This window comes from Anarhichas minor, unplaced genomic scaffold (assembly GCF_050575085.1).
Source record: "Anarhichas minor isolate MPS153535 unplaced genomic scaffold, ASM5057508v1 ptg000018l, whole genome shotgun sequence".
Classification (NCBI taxonomy): Eukaryota; Metazoa; Chordata; class Actinopteri; order Perciformes; family Anarhichadidae; genus Anarhichas; species Anarhichas minor.
The window spans coordinates 10,514,549-10,538,446 of NW_027466464.1; the positions used below are offsets into that span (position 1 = coordinate 10,514,549).

General features: G+C 43.2%; 2 protein-coding genes and 1 long non-coding RNA gene across 3 annotated transcripts in view; 1 reads left to right on the forward strand and 2 right to left on the reverse strand.

Moving 5' to 3' along the window:
* The window catches only part of filip1l (filamin A interacting protein 1-like), a 32,560-nt gene extending 21,750 nt beyond the window's left edge, over nt 1–10,810 (forward strand). The window contains exons 4-5 of the mRNA XM_076094605.1: nt 2,889–5,712; nt 10,619–10,810. Of these exons, the coding sequence (XP_075950720.1) occupies nt 2,889–5,712; nt 10,619–10,810 (3,016 nt within the window). The remainder of the gene's footprint in view (nt 1–2,888; nt 5,713–10,618) is intronic.
* Nucleotides 10,811–12,152: 1,342 nt separating this feature from the next.
* Nucleotides 12,153–23,797, reverse strand: ect2l (epithelial cell transforming 2 like). The gene is made up of 23 exons (XM_076095121.1): nt 23,783–23,797; nt 22,883–23,629; nt 21,650–21,811; nt 20,776–20,888; nt 20,530–20,692; nt 20,182–20,443; nt 19,743–19,977; nt 19,383–19,509; nt 19,062–19,227; nt 18,390–18,518; nt 15,516–15,608; nt 15,204–15,410; nt 14,974–15,077; nt 14,688–14,855; nt 14,525–14,611; nt 13,999–14,108; nt 13,763–13,910; nt 13,606–13,679; nt 13,368–13,524; nt 13,215–13,280; nt 13,031–13,119; nt 12,629–12,801; nt 12,153–12,476 (listed from the first exon to the last, which is right to left on the reverse strand). The coding sequence occupies exons 1-23, from the start codon at nt 23,795–23,797 to the stop codon at nt 12,343–12,345; spliced, it is 3,729 nt and encodes a 1,242-aa protein (XP_075951236.1). The 3' UTR covers nt 12,153–12,342.
* On the reverse strand, nt 16,361–18,123 carry LOC142952906 (uncharacterized). The gene is made up of 3 exons (XR_012954742.1): nt 17,979–18,123; nt 17,069–17,120; nt 16,361–16,903 (listed from the first exon to the last, which is right to left on the reverse strand). It is a non-coding gene; the product is annotated as an uncharacterized LOC142952906 (long non-coding RNA).
* Nucleotides 23,798–23,898: the final 101 nt, after the last annotated feature.

Genomic DNA, 23,898 nt, shown 5'->3' on the forward strand with positions numbered 1-23,898 from the left:
AAATGACATATGGAACGTGTAACACCGCTTTAAGCAGCGGGTGAGCCACAGTTTCCAGCTTCGGGAGCCACGTAAAGGAAGGGAAGCCCTCTGTGAAGCTGTGGCTATAGCTGTGACTCGCTGACTGCTCCCAAATGGAGGTTTCCTTTCCTTTTTTTAATGTCAGTTATGTTAGCAGGCAAACAAATATTTGCAACAAAGCCAGAATGAATCCTATAAAGTTTAGAAATCCCATTTTGGCCCTCTAACCCACCAATGAAATCCGCGCAAACCCTTTTTTTCCATGACATATTAACGACCCCCGGTGGCGGTCATGCATCTATTTTAAGGGGAAACCAATCTGAAATTGGTGCCTGCTGTACAGGCTGCAGAGTGGGTGGTAAGGCGCCTTGTAATGTTGACAGCCATGAAACCGTTATGTCACCAGCTTTATGTGCAGCACCTTACTATTTATTCCTCCAAAATGATGTTCTTTCAAGCTGTGCGGTGCTCTGCTCTATAACGACGTGAGATAAAATGTGATGGGGGGGGAAATGTGGATCAGCTGATATATTTATGTATTCCCTGAACACATGTGGCAACTGCTTCTGCTGACTTATAGCTGATGGCGAAAGCTGGTTATTTGAGCTATTACTACTGCTTAAAGTAGGGTTGGGTCTCCAGCATTATTTAAGGGTCAGCTGCAGGATTCTTTTCACCAAAGGTGACTCGTCTGCTGTCTTTCCAACTGTATAACACGCAGACTGTCACTAAATTATATCTAACTACAAAAATGGCCTCAGACGTGGCTCTTTCGGCCAAATTCACTCATCTATGTGTGTGTCCCTAATGAGAAAAAGTTATTCTGGACCAACATTGTATGTACCACAAAGTACATGAGGGAATAGCGTGATACAGTCCCATAAAAGGGCTAGAAGTGATTTCACAGGTGTGAGGCGAGCAGTGTTTTTTTGGCACATGAGCCATGTCGTTTCCTCTCAAAGGATTTGCCTTTATTAGTGCAAAGTGCCCTTTAATGCAGCAGTAGACAGGATTAGTATCCAGTTCAGGACTTGGAAGTTCCCAGCCCCTACTATTTTGGCTGATGACATCACTAGAAAAACAGCGAGGACTAAGATAAGAGATTGAATAAACAGTGATTAGAGGCGACAGGCTAGTTCGCAGGAAAGATGTCTGCTTGTTTCACTTAGCAACTTAGTGTTTCTACGTCCACAATCCATTCGAAGAAAATGTAATTTTTCAACACACGCATGTTCCAAGATAAGGCTCCCTGCACGACACTCTTATCCGGAGTCCTTGAAAGTTAAGATGATTAAAATAGTTCACTTCAGGCAGCCAGTATATTCCGTAACAAGGGCAAACTTAAAATCAACAAAGCTAGACAGAAACAATAATCTGAGCACCTGGAATACTCAGACATTAAAATAGAAAGGAGTCGTACAATAGTGTATCTGCTTCTTCTAATCCACCCAAGCCACACTAATAATGACTCTTATGCATACCCTTATAATACTTCATTGAGTGTTGTTTGGTCTGGATCTAATCGCAACACATGGATGCAGTTACATGTGTCTCTTTTTACGCGCTCCCACCGTTTAGCGGCTACCGGAGAAAGAAGTGACATACTGCTGAGACGTGACCCACCCTTCCACACTTACATCATGGCCCACAATCCAAGTGTACATGTGGAATAAGTGATCCCTGAGAGTGTGCATTTGTGTGTGTGGGGGGATTTCTGTGTGAACTCTGTGGGACTGTAATTGCCTTTGAAGCTGGGGGAATTCCATTAAACGTATAGGAGAAAAAAAAACAGGGAGGGTAGGTGGTGGTTTTGGTAAGGGGGAGGAGGGTTGGTAGTCGAGAGGAACCCCTTAATTAAAGAATTGTTCCATGCCAGTGGGCCATCTGTGTGGAAATGCCTGGCAGCTGCGCACACAGCAGACATAACATACCTTCTTCTGGGACTGTAGGCACGTTGGCATGTGTGAGATGTACTGACCCCATCTACACACTGCAACTGCTTATAAAGGCACATGTGCATTGTATACCTTGACATAATATGAGTACTTTGTAGCCCATCAGGGTATTGCAGGTAGAAATACGAGATAAAAGTAGTTGTGGAAATAGAAATATCATATATGTTTTCTCAACGATTATTTACCTCATGGCCTTTGATTTTTGTAGTCTGTGGTGGTGAATTTCAACATCATCCTGGTCAGAAATAGTCATAATTTTGACAGTATTGCTCATCTTATCTGGTGAGATTATTTTCAGAGGTTATTGTTAACATTTGGCTGCATGTCGGCCTTTTCATATTATTTCCCAAAGGACTTTATTGGCCATATGTTACACCGTCAAATATTATGGAAACTGCTCATTAAACTCAAGGCCTAATATTTACAGCAGCAACTCAGGTTTCCAAACCATAGGAGAATTAGCTGGCAACAAGGGAACAAAAAGAAATGTAACCACTGGTATTTCAGACTCCCAACCTGAGAGAGTCAAAGTAATACTTTTTATGATGTGTTAAATTTTCCATGACATGAAAAAGTTAGTCCGCCTCAGAAATGCGGGGGAAATAACAGTGTTTATGATGTGTCAGTGCTTGGAGAAGTGGGCCCAATGGGTAGTGACAGTGGGGGTGTAGAGTTTCTTGTGCACCTTTCATATATAACGTAACCAAATATAAAAGGCTGACATTTTCAAATTATCAATGATTTAAATATGTGGTGCTCCAATATTCACTTATAGAAAATGCAACTGCAGGGGGAAAGTAACAATTTTGCAATAGTAAACAAACACTTTCTCTATTTTATGTACATTGTATATGCAGGTTTTGAATTGGATTGCTCGAAAAACATGTTTGCCTTGTTTTTGTTGTTTTTCAGGTTGAAGCTGTTAATTGATCAGGATAAGGCCTACCAAGAAAGAAAGGACGACGAGTACAACCAAAAGGTCACAAGTCTGAAGGAGGAGCTGACAAAACTCAAGTCGTTTGCGTTGATTGTTGTGGATGAACAGCAGCGTCTCACAGGGCAGCTGACTCAACAAACCGCAAAGGTCCAAGAACTGAGTGCCAGTGCATCACAAGCCCAGGAGGAGCTCAGCTCAGCTAATGCCCGTCTGCAGGAAGAGGAGCAAAAGGTCTTTCGCTTGGAGGCTGAGCTGCGTGACCAAGGCGGTCGATACCATCAGGAACAAGAGGCCATGACTGCCAAATTGACCAGCGAGGATGCCCAAAGCAGGCAGATGCGCCAGAAGCTGTCAACTCTCAGCAGGCAGCTTGATGAGCTGGAGGAGACCAAAAAGACCCTGCGCCGAGCTGAGGAGGACCTGCAGGAGCTGAGGGACAAAATTAGCCATGGTGAGTGTGGAAACTCGAGCCTCATGTCTGAGCTTGAAGAGTTACGGAAAAGGGTACTTGAAATGGAGGGAAAGGATGAAGAGTTGATCCGAATGGAGGACCACTGTAGGGACCTCAACAAGAAACTGGAGAAAGAGGCCAATCAAAGCCGAAGTTTGAAGGCCGAAGTCGATAAACTGAACCACAGAATTATGGACTTGGAGAGATTAGAGGACGCATTCAGCAAGAGCAAACAAGAATGCAACTCACTCAAAAGTAACCTGGAGAAGGAGAGGACGGTGTCAAAGGTTCTGACCAGTGAGCTGGAAGTCTTAAAAGTCAGGGTCAAAGAACTGGAGGCTGCTGAAAGCCAACTGGGAAAGACAGAGCTGACACTGAAGGAAGATCTAACCAAGTTAAAGACTCTGACAGTCATGCTGGTGGATGAGAGGAAGGCAATGGCAGAGAAGCTCAAGCAAATGGAGAACAAGGTCCAGAACAGCACTGGCAAACTTCAAGCTGAACAGGACAAAGTTACGTCAGTCACAGAGAAGCTAATTGATGAGAGCAAGAAAGCACTGAGGTCAAAGGCTGAGCTGGAGGAGAAAATGTGTAGCGCCACAAAGGAAAGGGATGACTTGAAGGCCAAGTTGCTTGCTGAAGAGGAAAAGAGCAATGATTTGGAGTCTAAAATCAATATGATGACGAAAAGGTTGCAGTCGCTTGAGAACATAGAAAGAGAATACGTGAGAAGCAAAGCTAAAGAGGAGAGCATCAAAACACCCATTGCTAACCGCTTCCAACAAGAAGACAACAAAGTAAAGGATTTGACACAAGAGGTTGAGCGCCTCAGACGCAAATTAAAGGACATGAAGGTGGTAGAAGGAGACCTCTTGAAAACAGAGGAGTTTGAATCACTGGAGAAAAGATTCACCAATGAACAAGAGAAAGGTAAAGCCTTGATGGAGGAGCTGGAAATATCCAGAAAAGAACTTTCAAAGTACCAACTGGCTGAGAAGAAAGAGTGCAACCAAGAGCATGTTCTTTATAAACGCTTGAAGGATGAGGAGGCAAAGTCTAGTCATTTGACCAGAGAGGTAGCAGCTCTGAAAGAGAAGATCCATGAATACATGGGAACAGAGGAGTCCATTTGCCACATGAAAACTGACCACACTACAATCCAGAGGAAACTGACCCAGCAGGAGGTCAGAAACAAAGAACTGGCCAGAGAAATGGAGACACTCACGAGAGAGCTTGAGAGATACAGGCGCTTTAGCAAAAGTCTTCGCCCCGGCATGAACGGAAGGCGCTTTTCAGATCTTCATGTTTCTACCAAGGAAGTTCAAACAGAGCCACTTGACGTCATGTCTCCCAGCTGTAAGACAGCCCCACTGGAACGTGCTGTGGTTAACGGGAAGCTGTACGACGAGAGCGAACCTGAAGATAACGCAAATTACAGCAACGAGATTCAGCTCACCAAATGCAGCCCCGCACTGATTACTAACGTAAATAATCTAAACAACTTGAGAAGAGCCCGAGTCCCGTTCCTGAAAAACAAAGACACGCCCCATCAGGTGAACGGTAAAGTGCAACCACGACAGAACGGCAACCACGTTCAGTCGGGAGATGTTGTGTTGACCCACAGTCCTGGGCAGCCTCTGCACATTAAAGTGACTCCTGACCACGGACATAACACAGCAACCCTAGAGATCACCAGCCCGACCACAGAAAACACCCAGTCATTCACCAGCACTGCCGTCATACCCACAAGTGGAGGTCCACCCAAACAGAGAATTACCATCATCCAGAATGCTTCCATATCCCCTACTGCGAAATCCATTTCCCCCAAATCTAAAGGTTCCCCAATCTCTGACGAACTGTGTTCACCAGATAGGGCCCTATCACCTTTCACTATGGCTACATACTCGAGAGCAATGACTCCAGACTCTTGTGGCTCTGTAACACCAGACAGAGCAATGTCACCTATACAAATTGTGTCGGTCACGACCGGCACCCCTGAGCGCTCCCTCTCCACGGAGCCAGTGGAGGTTCTTGGAGGGCACGCCATCTTCCGCGTGACCCCGGAAAGGCAAAGCAACTGGCAGGTCCAGAGGTCTAACAGCTCTGGGGCAAACGTCATCACCACGGAGGACAACAAAATCCACATTCACTTAGGGACCCCCTTCATTCAGAGCATCAGCACACCGTCGCAAACACTGAGTCCATGCCACACACCTGGACTCCAGGAGCAAAGGACTCAGGTGCTTGCAAATTGCAGTACTCCTGCTGCAAAAGGCAACAGCAAAATCACAAGTAGCATCACGATTAAGCCCACCTCCACCCCAATCCAAAGGCCATCACAAATTACAGTAAGTAATGTCTATGATTGACCTGATAATCCCCCAAACCATCCATCCCATCCATTGTTGCTGAATCCTGCCCATGAGATACAATTCAACCATAGACCCTTAAACCCCAACTCTATACCCCGATACATTTACATGTTTTACTTGATTTATGATTTTTTCTTAAACCAGGGTTTGAATGTTTCCTTTTTCCTTTGGTTTGTTTTGCTTGGTTATGTGTGATTAAGTTCCAACAAGTGTTTGCCTGCATGAGAAAACAATACCATTTGAAAGCACTAGAACATTTGATTTAATTTGACATAACACCAGGTTTTAACTTATGTGCACTTACTGTATTGTACTCAGTGGCCAATTTGCCATGTAGTCTGACTATTCACACTGATGTATCATACCAGTTTTTATACTTCATATTACACATACTGCATTATGATTAAGTCGTTTGATTTTCTGAGCATTAAAGTGTGCAAAAAGAAGTGTTATGTTTTATAGTTTGTCATCCATGCTTGCCAATTTCATTTATTCACTTAATCCAGCATGTTCTGAATGTGTAAAATAAAAACATATGAGAAAAATGCGATTAGATTGAAATCAGTTGTTTGATTTGGTTTTTGGTGCATGCACAGTAACTTTTTAACACTTGGGACACCGTGTGTAGTCAAAAGATTACAATTCACTTTCTCAGATTTGAACATAAAGACTGTCAAGACTTTGTTAGACCTAATTAAATGATACCCAAGTGGAAGAGTTGTCTGTAAAAACCTTTGTGCTCACACTTGTCCAGATTACAAGACAAAAAAAAAGACCTTCTGGGATTCTCACATGTGTTTGCTTGCTTGAGTTAAAATCATAGGCTGATGTCATAGTTTCTTCTAACATCCAGCACACAGAAACCCAGAGACCGAGAACGAAAACCAGCGGGACGTGAACTTGGTGTTCTCTTAGATGATACAACGGAAACTCTGCTTGAAACCTTTAAAACCTCAGGCTGCTGCGCCAAAGAGCTGCTGTTGGAGGTGAATCTAAAAAAGTCCCAGATTTGGTAGAATTACAGTTGCTCTTCTCCACTGTATATAACTAGAACATGGTTAGTATGTTACAGGATAGTATGTTACAATATTACACAACATTTTTAAAAATGTAATAATAAAAAACATTCAGACAAGTTGATCTCTCTCTGGTCCTCAAGGACAAACTGAATGAACAGCAGATCAAAACAGTGGTTATTTAAGATATTAATACTCAGTTTTCCTTGGCCATCATCCAACGTGTTGAGGTGTCCTTGAGCAAGACACTCAATACCCAGTGCTGGGGCACTCTAAAAATGATCCATCTGGGATCGACATGTTATGATTAAGAAAATGCTTAAAATCAAATCTGTCAGTGCTGGAAGAAAGAGAAAAACTGCCATTTGTTGCCCATTTATATGTATACGCACCCCCGGGAAACAGACTTTAAACATAAAAAGCCCTTTCAGAAAAGCTGAACCTCCTCAGAAACACTAATGTATTTGTTGATAGTTTAACCTCAGTGGTCTTTGAGCAGAAAGTCTCACTTAGCTTGCTATTCATTGGGTAGTAACCCAAAACTTCTGTTTTATTTTGATTTCTCCCATGAATCATGTGCTTTGAAATGAATCATCAGTACAACGTACGAATGTTTCTCCATGTATATGCATTCCTCTACATGTGGTTTTATGTGCCCACGGTGGAAAAGTTACCACATAACGTGCGATTTGTTAAATTTAATCTGTACCGAAGGCCAGAAGATGATGATGATGAGGGGATGGAGACCGAAAGACAGGAATGGAAGGGATTGTGGGAGAGGATACAGAGGGGAGGATGTGGGATGATTGCATCTGTCACAGCACATTCATTAATGTCTCGTCTCAATGCACGCTAATGCAAGAAAAGAATGCATGCAGAGCAAGTTGATACAAACTGCATATTTCTGGGGATTACTTGTGTGTTTATCAGACACTGACTAGTGCTGTTTGCTTCATACACATCCAGAAAGCTAACTGAGCTCAACATGGAGCCAACAGTCCAAAGAAATAAAGGCAAATAATGTCACAAAGTAGTCCAGGATTCATCCTCCTTTCCAAACTCTTAAACATTTTATAAAAATAGAAAATTAAAATCAGAAGAGCTTGAATTAGATGCAACATTACTCTTCACCGTACAACAAACAGACGGACAGAGCTGATTAATTCAACAGAACACAATAAAGCACGCACCGAGCCCTCAGTGTCATCTAGACGGAGCAAGACAACTGTTGCAGGAAAACGCCAAACCCAACACACACACACACCAGTGATATAAGGAGGACATGATTAAATCAAGCATTAAATTGAATGAGTGTGAAGGAGCACAGCTGGAGAAACCGGATACAAAGCAGTCTGGGCGCAATGATGCAGGGGCTAAACAAGATGCTATTCATTAGAACACTACTTGAGAAGGCATCCAGCAGCTGGGATTACTGTCTGCGACCTCAATTACTCCCTGACTCACTTCAGACCTTCTTGATTCATAAACCGTACTCATCTGGTTCAGCCAAGGACGACAGAGATCTGCTCATGGTACCCGGCCAGACTGATAAAATGAGTAGTCGGTGACACGCTGGGAGCCAAAGAGCATTTCATTGAAAAGCCTACAGTGAGAGGTTGTAATCACACTAAACTCACTATGAAACATTATAAACATGTTTGAATCAGCTTCTGATGTGAACGAAGCGCAGCCGAGAAAGTCTAATTACCAAACTGCATGGCAGAAAGATGAGTTGAGCATTACACTGCAGGCGAGAGCGGATTTCCTCCTTTTAGCCCACAATGCCAATAACCGCAGAGGAGTTTGATCACCTTGACCGACAAGCACAGTAAAACTAGGGAAGAATAACAAACAGTGGAACCCTTTTTTTCTCCAAACACAAGGCTTCATACTGCGCGTGAGAGGGGTAGACACTGTGAAAGTATAGCCTCGCTCCCACCGCAACACAAGCACCAAAACAAACCTCGTGTTTGGTTTCCACAGGAACAGCCGGGCCAGTGTTGCAGAGGAAGTACTTAGTTGAACTCAGAGAACAAAGCTGCACATTACGGCCTCTCTCCATGTCAAACACTCCCGTGACGCGGAGCCCGTACAGATTTTCTGGCCCATTAGCTTTGCTGGAGCACAGACCCAACTTATTCTAAAATTCATACCCCGTATGAATATTTAAGGATATTGTTCACTGCAGGTTTTTGCTAATTCTCAAAACCTCAAGCCGCACGTGAACACATCCAAGTGCTTTTCTCCAGCGGGACGTTTTGGTGCGTGTTGCTTGGGAATGAAGTGAGCGGTGTGATGAAACTCATGGAAACACTGAGGAGTTTCAGTTTCACTCAGCTGCAGAAGTGTAGACCAGATCGATGGCACATTTTGTCAAAGAAGGAGCTCTTTAATTCAAATGGATTATCTGGGGTGGTGTGCAACGGCGTCTTGTCAGCAAAAATGCAATTTCTTTTTCTAAAATAGGTGCTGAGGAAAAGGAAGAACCAAGCTGTGCTATTGTGATTGAAAGTTATATGTGCCAATTAGATCCCTCGATAACTTTGAAGAAAATAATTACCTGAGGCAAACTATTAGCTTGAAAAGGATAAAAGAGACTCAGACAGCTGACCTGTGTTCTTAAAATTATTATATGATTTACGAGCTAATTTAGAAATCGAGACACATGAATACAATATAAAAACCCAAAATGTAATGGAATATTTTGTGGATACTGCATTAACAGCAGGTGGTGAGGTTACATCCACAAGTATATTTGCTCATATCAGGTCGTGTCTGTTTATCAAAATCACTGTATCTTGCTTATTTACAAGAAGAGCATAAAAGACACGATGAGTGTACATGGCTCAGTGTGCTAGCTGTTGCTGAGGTGACTCATGATGTCGCAGTAAACAGGATACTGTTTCTACTGTATAAGTGCCGATACTACCTCAGCCTCCTGGCACGCTGCAGCACATGTAAACACACTGATTGAAATGTGATTACACAGTAAACGGAGCAGTAAGTTGTTTGAGAATCTGAGAAATGTGATGTTTCCCACGATATTCTCTCTTCTTGTTTGTAGGTTGTGCCCCAAAGGACAAACACTGGTTTCTAGGCAACAAACACGCAGTTATTGATGATAAGATAAACAAAAATATTAGGGACAGCTTTGAAAAAAACCCGTCTTTAATCGGCAAGACATAAATCTCTTAGTTTTTCATACAGTAAAGGAGGTAAATATTTAAAACAAAATAATTTCGAGGGCTGCAACTAACAACTTTTATTCATTATTGATTCATCTTCTATAAAATGTAAGAGAATAGAAAAAAAAACATCATAAAAGATCATAAAAATAGTTGCTAAATTTTCTTTTGATCATCTAATTGATTAATCGAGTGATTGTAGCAGCATTACACGTTAAAGCCGGTAAAGGACACTAAATGATGTACATAAGACAGACAACATCAAACACAATTATTGTAGCTTGCAATGTTCATCACATTTTACAGAACATGTAAGAATATGCAACATGGTTGAAAGGATGTTATGCATTTGAATTATGTTATGCAGAGGCCTCGTTTTCATTCATGTCAAAATCTGAATTAGCTTTTTGTCATCAAAAGACAAAAGGTGCAGCAGTCATGCAGTGACAGCTTGGCACTGTGGTCATTTACTGCCCATAAAATATGATTTGATATCATCTAGTGGTCATCATCAGTATTGCATCAGATCTTTACGAGGCTACTGGAAACAATTCAGCTTGTGGAGAAAGTCACAATACTCCCCTCTATACTGTGTATTCTCCCCACTTCTTCCTCATTTTCTTTGCTGTAAGTCACTCGTTTCCCCACTTTACTTCATTGTTTCTCAATGTTTCTCCACAGATACCTCCAGAAGCATTCCGACGACCGGGACCTACGAGAATCCCCAAACCGAAGGGCTACGGCTCCCAGAAAGGGACAAACAGCACGGCAGCAAACGTGGGGCCGCAGAGCAAGAGTCAGCCGCCAGCCGCTGATCCGGCCACAGGGAAAGAGCAGCACAAATCAACAACAACAACGACAACCCAAATCTAGTTAACCGCAAACTGTAACAGTGATGCTTTTACAGACACCAGAATATTGTAAAAGGTCAGCTTACATCATGCTCATAGTTACATCAGATATTAAACTGAATTATAAATGATATAAAAAATAAAATAGTCAATAATCGTATTCAATTTCAAACTATCAAAGTACTGCTTCATGCTTTTAAGAACAGGACTGTTCCACTATTACCCAATCCTCGTCTGTGGTGCTCTGAAGACTGCAACATACAACAATGCTTTGTGTCGATGTTCAATGTGCCCACATTGTATTAGCTGTTAATAAACCTACACAACATTTTAGAAAGTAGTTCCAATGTCACAGATTGGTGTGAAGATGTCACCGTGATCAAAACAAAGTAAACTGAAGAGTAATACTAGAACATTAGGTATGTTATATGTTGTATCGTCAGCCTTTGTATTGATCTTTAAGTACTGTATCTGTTGTGCTGATAATGACTCAGCCATTCATCTAATCTCTAAGGATGGAACACGTGGAGGTTCTTTTAAATAGGTGGCAATAATGTACATACGTGTATAAGTGATGTGTTGTAATGCAGTTACATGATAGTGATAACATCTGAAATGTGACATTAGTGTTATTTTTGGTTATCAATAAAGACTTTTTATACCTGGAAAAGAAAGATGCTACTTGTGATGCTGGGATTGTTGAGCTAATGTTACTGGTTTAATGTCAAAGGAATGAATGCATGACATGATTACATTAAAAGCAAAACCCACAATATTCTCAGTTTACAGTAAGTACGTGTGGAGTGTTATTATACAAAGCTACTCAACACAAAACAAAATCGGCAAAGATAACTCAAACGACTTTCTAACGTCCAACGCGATCACACATCAACATACTGTAAAACAACAGGTTCACTATGCAACGATTTGAATGAGCAACATCAGCCGTACTGTCAAAGTATTTTGATGTATTTATCTGTTTTCTCAACAGTATTGTGTTGAAGTATAAAAGGACAAATGTTGATTTTTTCTTTACAATCCCTAGACGAGGTTAAACATGTCTAGCTGATGCCGAGTCAACACAGTTCTTCAGTTATTGAGCGACGCGTGCAGAATCAGGAGATGTAGGTATAGAAATGTATATAATGAACAAGATACTGGTTTACAAGTACTGTAATGTGTTGCACCTTCCTGCTGATAAAAAGCAGGATCGTGCAAAATGTGACAAAATATTTGCAATTTTCCAAATATTGCAAATGCAAAAAAAAGACCATATTCCATTATGCTAATGTTAAGTAATTATTGTGACAACAGGAATACTCTGCTAATAATCTAAACTACAATCTGAATACTTTTCAGGTTAAAGTGAGACACTCAGAACACCACTGACACAGTGGCAGGAGGGCAACGTGTTGACATCACGTGTGCTGTGGACAAATAACTGCCGTTTGATATTTCCGAAAAACATTTTTTTAACTTATCATGTAAAAAAAGGCAAACAGTGGGAGTCCAAACCTCTTCTTGTCTTGCCGGTGTTTCGTCGTCACGGCGCCGTCACTGGTGTCCAGTCAGAGCAGAGCTTGTGGCTGAACGCAGCACAGACAGGAAGTGCTCTCTCTCCTCTCCTCTTTCTGTGGCACAAACCCAAGAACGACAAGGACCCTCCAGGACAAAAGCATGACGCACATCTACAGAGAAAGATATTAATAATCCTTTAACGTGGCAAAGGTTATCAAAAACACCAACGACTGTATTAATGATACACTGAAGATTACAGAAAAGAATGAAAGCCGAGGCAACATTCAGCGCACATCGTATTCTTTAAATGGTACAAACTCACAGCGCGAGTGTGTGATCGCTCTAACAGCCAGGCTGGAGAGAGCCACAGAGGCCAGGAAAGTGTGTGCGCTCCGGTGAGCCAACGTGAACGGTGTGTGATGCACGTTTCGCCGCGTCAGCACCAGAGCGTCGTTGAACAGAAACAGGCCCACATCAGACACCTGCTCGAAGGTCCTAATCATGCACACAAACACAAAGTGTAAAAAATACACGTCTTGGTTAGATTTACAATCTGTAGTGATGTAATATAAAACATACAGTGTTTGATTGTGCAAAGGTTTCCCGATGTATGCGTCATTAGAAAGTGCTACTTAAGCAATAAAGTGCTTAACAAGAAAAAGTAAATATCAAAAAAATATATCAAACATCTACTAAGTGAATATAAATACAAATCACCACACACCTGAGTGATTCAGGAATCTGTTCATCAGGGCTCCTGAGCAAAGCAGCATCCTGTGTTATTATCAGCTGCCTGTTTCCTTCACTGAGGCTCTACACACACACACCATATTAATATAAAAATACTTTAACATGTTAGTTTCAGATGTTTTGAGAGCGTGGGGAAAAAGAGGGAGCTGTGATTTTACCGGACAGCCTTGGATCATCTGCTGCGTTTCCTCCATCAGCCCGTCTCTCTCTGAGTTACGCTTCAACTGAAACAGAAGCAAACATCTGAGAAATGCTGAATGAATCAAACACAGCGTGAGATACTGCCTCCACGCTCCGTGTGGCGGTTGTACCTTCTGTATGAACTCTCTGAATCCCAGCAGGGTGCTGAGGGCAGAGCACAGGTGCGTGTGGTCAGGGTGGCCGGTGTGTGTGTGCAAAGACAACACTTGAAGCAGAGTCACATACTCCTGTATCCTCCACACTGGACACAGCAGCAGCTCCTGCAGGCTTCACAAACGCACCGCGGTTTAATCAATTAATTGTCCGACGATTGCCCTGAAAACCAATAAAGATGAGTGTACATGTTACCTCAGCATGTGTGTCGCAAGAGTTCTGTCTGCTCTCTTCAGGAAAGCCCGGAACGGAGGCTTGGTCTCCCTGCACTGAGATCAGACAGGCAAAGCTTTCTCAGACCGCTGTACACTCTAGACCTGGTTTACGTGCTTCATGCATGGTCTGACTGTACCTTGTCGATGGTGCTGAGGGCGGTGGTGTAGTTGTTGAGGTAGTTGGTGTAAACCCTGAGTTTTGAGCACAGTTTTACAAGCACATCTCCAACACACTGCTCTGCACCCCACTGCTGCAGCCTGGCTTGTAAATCTGCCTGAAACACCCTGCAGCAAACACACGCACATATATCATGTCATGTCTACACAGAGGCATGCAAACAAGACAGTGTTATACAAACACTTGTGTGTGTACCTGTTGAGCGCCAGTATTTGTGTGACAGGGCTGAGGACAATGTGGATGTCAGCGTAGCTGAGGATGGCTCTGTTGGAGTTGAGAGCTGCTGTAAGAGGCTCCTGGTACACCTTCAGCACAAGAGAGAAGGTATCAGATAAATACATTGGTAATCTCTGAACCTTTGACAAACAACACTTGCTTGATGTGTAGTTGCTCTGAAAACATCTCAAAAAATCCTTCTCAAGATGTGATTCTAATAACAAAGTGAGGAAGAATAGGCCATGCAGCTGTAGAACCATCAACCAACACCTAGTTTAAAAAGGTATTATATAAACTCCCTGTAGTTTGTTGAAAGGGTCCAGTTCCTAAAAAGTGTCTGCGTCTGTTTTCTGGACTTGATTTGACAGCATTACATAATCTTCATTCAGTCTCTGATTAATGTCAGGTGGAACTGCACCTGAAACAATGGCCTCTCAGCATCTAAACATGTGATAGTGTCACTAAATTTCCAGTAGATGTTTTTAATGTTACAGTCTAGACCTACCTTCAGCACAGCGCCCAGTCTCCCCAGATAAAGACACTCGCTGTGGTGGAGCTCTCTGGCAGCTGCACCTCTCCAATCGAACACTATCTAAAGACAAAACGAGCTGTAAAGATCAAGTGTGCTCCTTCAACCTTCTCTGAATGGACGAGTTAAAATCACACACCTGTGGTAGCTCACGTATCAGGCCGACACATTTCTTTGAGTCGTGTTGTGCCAATGAGAAATCATCTGCTTCTTTGTTTCTCCCCTTCTTCCCTCCACTAGTCTCTTCTCCCTCCTTCTCCTCACTCCATCTTGTCAGGAAGGCGGCAAGAAACTCCAGAGGTCTGGTCTGAAGATGTGAGAGCAGAAATAAAGAAACACACACCGTTATCCGCAGTTAATGATGCAACTTGAAACAAACATTTTTTGCTCTTGTTGTATTGTATAAGTGTATTCAACATTTCCACCTCTTCCTGTCTTGCGAGAGCAGTGAGTCCCTCCGTCAGAGCCTCATTTAGATCTTTAGACACACACAGCTCCTCGAGGCAGATTTTCTCCCACAGAAAATGACCTATAAATATATGAATAGGTTCCTCAGAAAGTTTACAGGACACAGAGTATGCAGGCATTTGTTTAAACCTGCCATTGCTCCAGCTGTGTGCGGGTGCATTTAAATCCAAACGCATGTGAAACCCACCCAGCGCCCGGCCCCTGGCCTGGAGGCTGACGCGCTGTAGCTGCGGCCCCCGGCAGCCCTTCAGCTCCCCCAGAGCCTCCTCCATCCACTGAGCCTGTCTGCACCAGCCCAGCAGTACACTCTCACACACAAACTGCAGTGGCGGGGCCTCTGGTTGACGCTCCGAGAGTCCGGTGCACACACTGCCGTCAGACCACTCACTCAGGACTGAGAGACGGTGAAGAAACAAACGATTTATTGTGGCTTTAACATGATGCTTCACATCTTAGATGTCTTTTTGGAGGTGTTTCAGTCTTGTGCATGGTGACTCACTGTTCTGGAAACTTCCGGTGGCAAAACCAATAGGCGCCAGAACCTCCAGACCCGTCAGAGTAGAGAGAGCGTGCATGAGAGCCACTCCCGATGCTGAGGAGAGAGAAAGCAAGAGACAGAGTGGAGGTTAGTGAGACAGAGACGGAAGATGCAGATTACATAGAAGTGTGTGTGTGTGTGTGTTCCAACATCTGTCTACCTACACTGAAAAAAAAAAAAAATAAGTGACATTTAATTGAAAAAAAGCTAGGTAACAATTTGCACTCAGAAATTCCGAGTAATTTTTACTCAGGAATTCTCAAGTTAAGTTTACTTACTAGTAAGAATTGTTTTTTATCCAAAATTTTCAAGTAACTTTTACTTGCAAATGTCTTCCTTAGACATAAAATGTACTTAGCCTTTGATAGTAATCTTTACTCAGGCTACCTTTGCATCTAATTACAAAACCCCAGTAAAACTCAATTAGGTGTTTCATGTATATTTAACTAGCTTTTCTTTACTTTTTCAATTGAGAAATATTAAGTAATATTTACACAATATATCTTTTATCTACTACTACTCTACACAACTGTTCAAATATGAATGTTGCATTATTTTTAAACTGGGCCACTGTTAATTTAATAAAATTGTCTTAACATAAGGCTTCTACAAAACATCTTCTTTTAAACTACAGCAGCTTTACTTGTTAACTGGTGAAAGAGGTCACTGCTGACAGACACACACAAATACCAACATATATAATCTGGTTGGCATTGCCAGACAAAACATTTCTAAATCAGCGCTGCCAATAAGAAATTTAAGAACACAAACGTTTCGTCTTTTAACAAACACTTTTAATTTGAAACGATGGGTATTGCTTGACAACACTTAGATACACATAGATATAGCCCATGAGCAGAAGGCAGGCCTTTGCCACACTTTGACAGTCATCAAGAACCTCTTTTCCCTCTGACGACGAACACGATTGTCAGGAGTGAAGCCATTCTGTGTTGCATTTCCATGGATGACAAGGATCTTCATGACATGTTGAGCATAGTCCTCTTCAATGACATCTTTGAAATTCAAATTTACTAATGTTCACTTTTACATCTTCGAGTCTGATGTGTTCTCCAAAAATGACGATAGTGGGGGAAACAAACAAAAATATTGAATGTGTTCAAATGCGTCATTATGTATCTATTCTCAGTGTATATGAGCCCAACATAATTTTATATAACATTAGATATCTAAACTTTACCAGGCTGGGTGATTCCAGCATGGGTCTTTGTTCCTGCAACTCCGCCCTTTGTCCCAAGTATCTCCAGAAAGTTGGTAGTGCAATTGTCCAATTTCGACAAAAAGTTTCACTCCAGATGAACTGTGGTTATTCTTCTGAACTCCCCATTGATCTGAAACAAAAGACAATAAAAAACATGATCAAGATGAGGTACCTTGCTAAAACAATTAATGCAGTAGTCCTCCCAGTATAATGTACTATTGACAGCAACACAAACTATGACTTCAAATGTATATGTCAAGTTAATTAAACTATAACAGTACTAAGTTGATTTTACCTTGTGTCAACTGTTGATGTCAACTTGCTGAGAGTGAACGTCCTTTAATATTCTGTGAAATATATAAAGAAATTATGTTAAAACATGAACACACAACATTAAATCTGAATTTGGCTTAAATCTTCATATTGATAGCATGTTTTATCCCCACACAAAAAAACAGCACATAAACAAGCCAACATAACGTTAATACTGAGATACACAGCAGGCCTGGTCATGTTGATAAGCGACACTAACTCAACACAGTACTGGCACCTTGTTTCATGCCCAAAGCCTTAATCATCAAGGACACCACATTGGATAGAGACATAAGAGACCAGTTTAAAACTAATGACAGAAATATAAGTTACTGTAAAAATATGTCAGAATATGATAGTGACAAAATAATGTTAAGTGTATTAGACTCGCTCTAAAGTCACTAATTCCACCACATATGGAATATTTGTTAGCACATGACCAGAGTGTGCTTGTTGCTGCTTAGCTATGATTCCCTGTCTTGTCACATTTTCCTCATTCGACCTCGGCTGCACTTGAGGGTGTCCGAGAGAAAGCACGCTGTGCGTGTGACTCAGCACAGCAAAGCACCTGTGTGGCAGAAGTGGGCTTCACAAAACCGAAGTAATTCCCCCTCGTCGACGGAGCGCAGCTGGTCGAGCACCGTGTCCCCAGGCCAACAACTTTTCAAGGGAGAACCCTGTAAAATCGTGACCAAAACCACCAAAAACATGTCCACAAAATGTAGCGCCGTGAGCCATGTCTGTAATGCTGTCCCAAGTTAGCTAGCATGATAGCCTAACTAGCTAGCACGCTAAACTGACCAGTTCGCTACTCTTCAGTGTTCACAACTCAAACACAGACTTGACCGAAGGCTCAACAGCAACGTAGAGCATTAATTAAACATATAACCTACCCCAATGGCTCCCGTCCATGAAGTTCCTCTCCTCAGGTGAAACGCTGCCGTCCTTGTTCAGGTTCTGCTGTTCCGTCTTGTCGTTGAAGAAAGGAGCGCGAAATCTCCTCTGACGTCACCTGAGTACGCGCTATAGGTTGCCAGGTTTTACTCGTATTACCCAAGTACATTTTACTTTGTTGTGTCAGGTATTGCATTCAATACAGTAGTTTAGTAGATATTACTTAGTGTGAATGATTAAAATGTACTTATAAAAATGAGGATACATAATTACAAACAAACACCAAGTAACACATTAAATAAAAGATGATATTTTAAAGTAAAAGCACTGGAATGATAATTTCTTTTAAAATTTACAAAAATAATCGAGGTAATAATTACAGGGCCAAAAAGTATTTTTTTTCAGTGTACCAGATGCAGCCAACGGGGAGAACATGTCAATCCCTCCTCCTTCCTCAGCTGGTGCCACCCAGCCACACAGCTTTTCCCAGAATTCTCTCTGGTCGGGGGTCAGTAATGTCTTCTCTGACAGGCTACTACCTGAAGGGTCAACAGAATCAGGATTTGTAGGCAGAAAAATAAGGTTCCTTAAAAAAGTTAACTTAACAGTTTTCAGTTTGAGCAACGTGCATATTCAACTTTCACCAGTCAAGTTTGAAAGGTAAGTTGACAAACTTGTGTATGAAGTAAACAATAAAAATATATAGAATTTTGAATAAGTGAATAAGTACATTAATTACTGTGCCACAGAGTTATGTTGTGGAGTCTTTCTCTGTGAGTGTATCTCTGTGTTTGAAATCATTTTATAAAAAATTAAAAAAATTGTTAAACAAAAAGGTGCATGAAAAATGTAAAATCGATGCAAGATTTATGATGATTAGTCCTGGGCCAAGGGACCAAGGTAGCTTTAGACTTACTGTAAAGAAAGGTTATCATAATAAAATAAGCCATGAAATGGTTTTAGCAGATGTGCTTCACAGTATCCTGAGAGATAAACTTCCAGCACTGGAGGCTGAACTTGGACTAGAGCTAACCCCGGCAGTGTTTCCGCACATTAAAATACACAGGATTATTAATTCTCACCATGGAGCAGATGGATTTCCTCCGTTCCTCCTGGAGCTAGCAGGCCCAGCCTCTGAGCTCTCTGCCCAGAAATAGTCCTCTCCACCTGGGCTAACAGAGCTGAGAGAGTCCCTCTGTGGTCGTACAGAACCACAACCACTCCATCCTTCACGCCACTCAGCACCAACTAGATGTAGCACAGGGAGAAAGGAAAAGAGCAGACGGGGAGAAATATGAGATGCTCAACTTGACAATGTCCCTTTTTCTTTATTACACTCTTCATCGCTGCTTTTTCTCTTACTAAGTAGATGCTGATTTAAGACTCTTTCTGTACTTATTTACCTCATAGGCAGGAATCCTGTTGGAGATCAGCAGTAAGAGGGCAGGAGGGGTCACGCAGACGTTGTGTGGCAGTGGAGGGCTGCTGGTGAAGGAGGACAGCGCTCCTCTGGCTTTGCTCAGTCTTTCACTGAAAGAGAAGATGGAGGTCTGGTTTACGCTCACATCACAGCTTTAGACCAAAAATAATAAATGGTCTCAATGGGACCATTCTGGGGACAGATTTTGAAGTTTAATATGACAAAGACAGGATTTATTACAGAGCTCTCACATCGGGTTGCATTATATTATAAAATGTATTGTATCATAAAACGCTGATATCATCGAGGGGAAGTGAATGTGTCACCGTCAGCAGACAATCACCTGCTAGGACTGGAGGTCTGGACTCCCTCCAAGCTCTGGGCTGCAGTCATGGGCTGTCCCCTGTCCAGGCTGAGACAAACGCTGGGAGACCCAACAGTCCTCGGAGGCCAGGAGAGAGAGGGCCAAGAGCTGAATGTTATTCCAGAGCCGCGCCTCCCTGTCTGAGTTCTTCCACCTCTGGCTCCTTCTGGCTTGGTGTAGCTGCCCCAGGCTTTCCTGGTTCTCAAAGCGTGTTCTGCAAACATCACAGACAGAAGCACTGGTCTCCAAGTACAAGCTTTGTGAGGTAACTAAAATACATTTCTGCTTAGAAGATTGGGACAGAGACAAACAAGGAAGAGTCACGATCATAAGATATAAACGTGCAACTTTGATGACACCCTCAAAAAAGTGTTAATCATTTTCAGATCTTCATTTGATGTCTTTCTTTTCTACTCACTCTTCTCCTCCTGTAGTTTGTCTCTGATCATCTGTCTGATCCTCCTCTCCTTCCTCCTCTCCTCCTCCTCCTCCTCCTCCGTCATCCCCGTGCTGTGCTGGTTGAGGGTCCCGTACTGCTCGGCCGCCTCCCTGGGGGTGAGCCAGTCCAGCGTGGAGACGCAGGAGACATAGTGGTTCTTCCACGCTCCAAACTCTTTCTCTGCGGGAGTGTAGGGAAGGAACCAGCCTCTTGAGATGCAGCGGCCGGCCCAGAGACAGTCCTGGGAGGAGAGAGGAGGGAACGCAAGAACAATGTCTTAATGTAAGCGTGGAAACTCCAGTAAACATCAAATATCTCACCTCTCACCTGCTCAGCAAGGACCCTCCAGTGCCAGCTGACCTGGGCAGCAGAGCTGAGCTCACGGGGGGACAGAAACGACATCACATACAGGGACAAGAAGCGTGGCAGCACAGACGTGAAGTCCACTTGAGTCACAGGAACCGTCTCCATCAGCAAATCCTTGCAGAACCTGAAAAACAAAACAAATGCAATAACCTTGGTCTCACTTGTAATGACACAAATACACAAACAAAAGGGGAAGAGACAGCTTACTTGAGCTGGGTCTTGGTGCATCGTGTGAGCAGAGTGTGCAACAGGTGTTTCCTCTGTCCGTCAGTCCACAGGTCAAACCAGTGCAGCACAAGGTTGATCCTCTCCTCAAATAACTGGGAGCAAATGGGGGAAAAGGAAACCAAAAAGCTTTATACAGTCAGTGAAGAACGTGTGGAAGGTGCACCTCATTACATAAGAGATGAAATAAATGTGAAAGGCATCTGTCCTCCCATGATGTGGCTCATGCTCGATTGGTTAAGGGATTGTGATTCAATCCCTTAGTTTCAAGAAGAACAAAGAGAAACACCCTTACTGTATGTGGAACTTTTTGTTGCATCACATTGGCTAACAAGACAACTACCAAGATCGTTACATGACCAGTCATGATATTTAAAAGAAAGAAAATGTCTGAACAGTGTCCTCTCTTAGTTTGCATGCATTTTCTACATACATTGATTGGGCAACTCAACATATCTTCACCCATAATAATACAGTTCAGTACGTTGCAACGTGCCTTCTCCTGCATGCATTTACTGCAGGACACGGGATGCCTCAAACCACCTCTGCACACACTTCACAATATGCAACTGAATGATAAAATAATGACTTTACCTTAACGTCAATAATATATCTTCTGTAGTGCGACCGGAAGCATAACGAGAGGGACTTTCAGTCGGTTTGTGCACCTGTTTGCAATCAGGCTAATTGGCCGACTAAGCTGTTACTTCATATTAAAACGGAGAATTTAAATCTGACAGTCTCATATATGCTGCACAGTGAAATAACGTGGTGTTCCCTGCCATCTGGTGGTTATAAATATAAAGAAATCTAATTTAATAAGTGTTTCGGGCCTCGAGCGTGGGTTCGTCCTGACCTGCAGGTTGCTCGTCCTGTTGTTCAGGGGGGTCCAGGTGCTGAAGCGGGTTCCGGACTGCAGGCTGCGGCCTCGCTGCGGTTCATAGTCCGTCCCGCTAAGCTGCCACCGCTTCACCGAGTGAGGGGTCGACATTGTTCTTCTCGCGCACGCTTTGAGGTTCTAATGTTCTAATATGTCAACTTCAATGTAGCTCTGTAATAAAACGCTGAGTGCTGAATAACAGGCTGCTGGTGTGGCGCTCTGCTCAGTTACCTTAGAGACGCATCAACAGAAGGATGCGCACATTCCTGCACACAGGCTGCACAGCCTCCTGCACATTAATAAGTAACAAGATGGTAAGAAGCAAAGAGGTTGTCAGCAGAAACAAAAGTAAATTCATGTTGTCCACACTTCTTTGATAAGTGCATTCCTTTATGGATGGATAAAAGCCTATAAAGCATAAAATCCAGTGGCGGGCCGTGCATTTTATACCTGGGCATTCTGTGCTGTGAGCTACGTTATTTGTTTCTATTGGTGTAATAATACACGTATTCGTATTAAACCGTTTGGTACGAGGCTTACGAACCGAACAATACGTTTGAATAATACTAGTGCATTTGGAAAACGCAGAAGCTTAAATTGTGGGAAATATAATGTTTTCGGTGGACTGGGTTCAGTGAAAGATCACTGCAGACCCCTCACACCCTGGACACAAGCTGTTCCAACTCCTCCCCTCTGGTAGGCGCTACAGAGCTCTGTATGCCAAAACCACCAGACACAGGAACAGCTTCTTTCCACTGTCCGTCACTCTCATGAACAATAAATAATATTGCACTACTAGCTCTGTTTGCACTACTGTATTATAAATACAGTTGTGTGAAAAAGTGTTTGCCCCCTTCCTGATTTCTTATTTCTTTGCATGTTTGTCACACTTAAATGTTTCAGATCATCAAACAAATTTAAATATTAGACAAAGATAACACAAGTAAACACAAAATGCAGTTTTTAAATGAAGGTTTTTATTATTAAGGGGGGAAAAAAATCCAAACCTACATGGCCCTGTGTGAAAAAGTGATTGCCCCCCCCTGTTAAAACATAAATTAACTGTGGTTTATCACATCTTTCGAAAGCTGAGTTCAATTTCTCTAGCCACACCCAGGCCTGATTACTGCCACACCTGTTCTCAATCAAGAAATCACTTGACCTGCCTGACAAAGTGAGGTAGACCAAAAGATCCTCAAAAGTTCAGACCGTTCGGCGTTCCCGGCGTTCCGACCGTTCGCCGTTCCCGGCGTTCCGACCGTTCGCCGTTCCCGGCGTTCCGACCGTTCCGACCGTTCCCGGCGTTCCGACCGTTCCGACCGTTCGGCGTTCCCGGCGTTCCGACCGTTCGGCGTTCCCGGCGTTCCGCACGTCCGGCGTTCCCGGCGTTCCGAACGTTCCGAACGTTCCGAACGTTCGGAATGCCGAACGGTCGGAACGCCGGGAACGCCGGGAACGCCGGGAACGGTCATAACACCGGGAACGCCGAACGGTCGGAACGCCGGGAACGCCGAACGTGCGGAACGGCGAACGTTCGGAACGCCGGGAACGCCGAACTGTCGGAACGCCGGGAACGCCGAACGGCGAACGTTCGGAACGCCGGGAACGCCGAACGGTCGGAACGCCGGGAACGCCGAACTGTCGGAACGCCGGGAACGCCGAACGTGCGGAACGGCGAACGTTCAGATCGCTGAACGGTCGGAACGCCGGGAAAGCCGAACGTTCGGATCGCCGAACAGTCGGAACGCCGGGAACGCCGAACTGTCGGAACGCCGAACGGTCGGAACGCCGGGAACGCCGAACTGTCGGAACGCCGGGAACGGCGAACGTGCGGAACGGCGAACGTTCCGAACGCCGGGAACGTTCGGCGTTCCGAACGTTCGGAACTCCGGGAACGCCGAACGTTCGGCGTTCGGAACATTCGGCGTTCAGAACGTTCGGCGTTCCAATAAAAGCCTATACGTTCCGAGCGTTCTCAGGTTAGCATAGCATAGCATAGAGAAATAGGGGCTGAATCTTTATTATTAAATTATTAAATTATAAAATAGCTATAACTTTGTGATTCTGTTTAGGCCAGCAGAGAAGGCTTAGCTGGCCCTGACGGCCCACCACTGATAAAATCATATTGCTGCCAAATCAATAATCTGTGCATTAATACATTAAGTAAAATGAAAATATGCACATTATTCACAAGGATCCTCGGATGGTTTAAAAGATGTAGCCAG

What these genes read in the sequence shown, in the direction of transcription:
- ect2l (XM_076095121.1), bottom strand. An exon ending in CTCCCCGTTGGCTGCATCTG is followed by an intron (nt 15,609 to 18,389) that starts GTACACTGAAAA and finishes CTCTCTCCTCAG; the next exon opens with CATCGGGAGTGGCTCTCATG. An exon ending in CTCTCGCAAGACAGGAAGAG is followed by an intron (nt 14,856 to 14,973) that starts GTGGAAATGTTG and finishes TCACATCTTCAG; the next exon opens with ACCAGACCTCTGGAGTTTCT.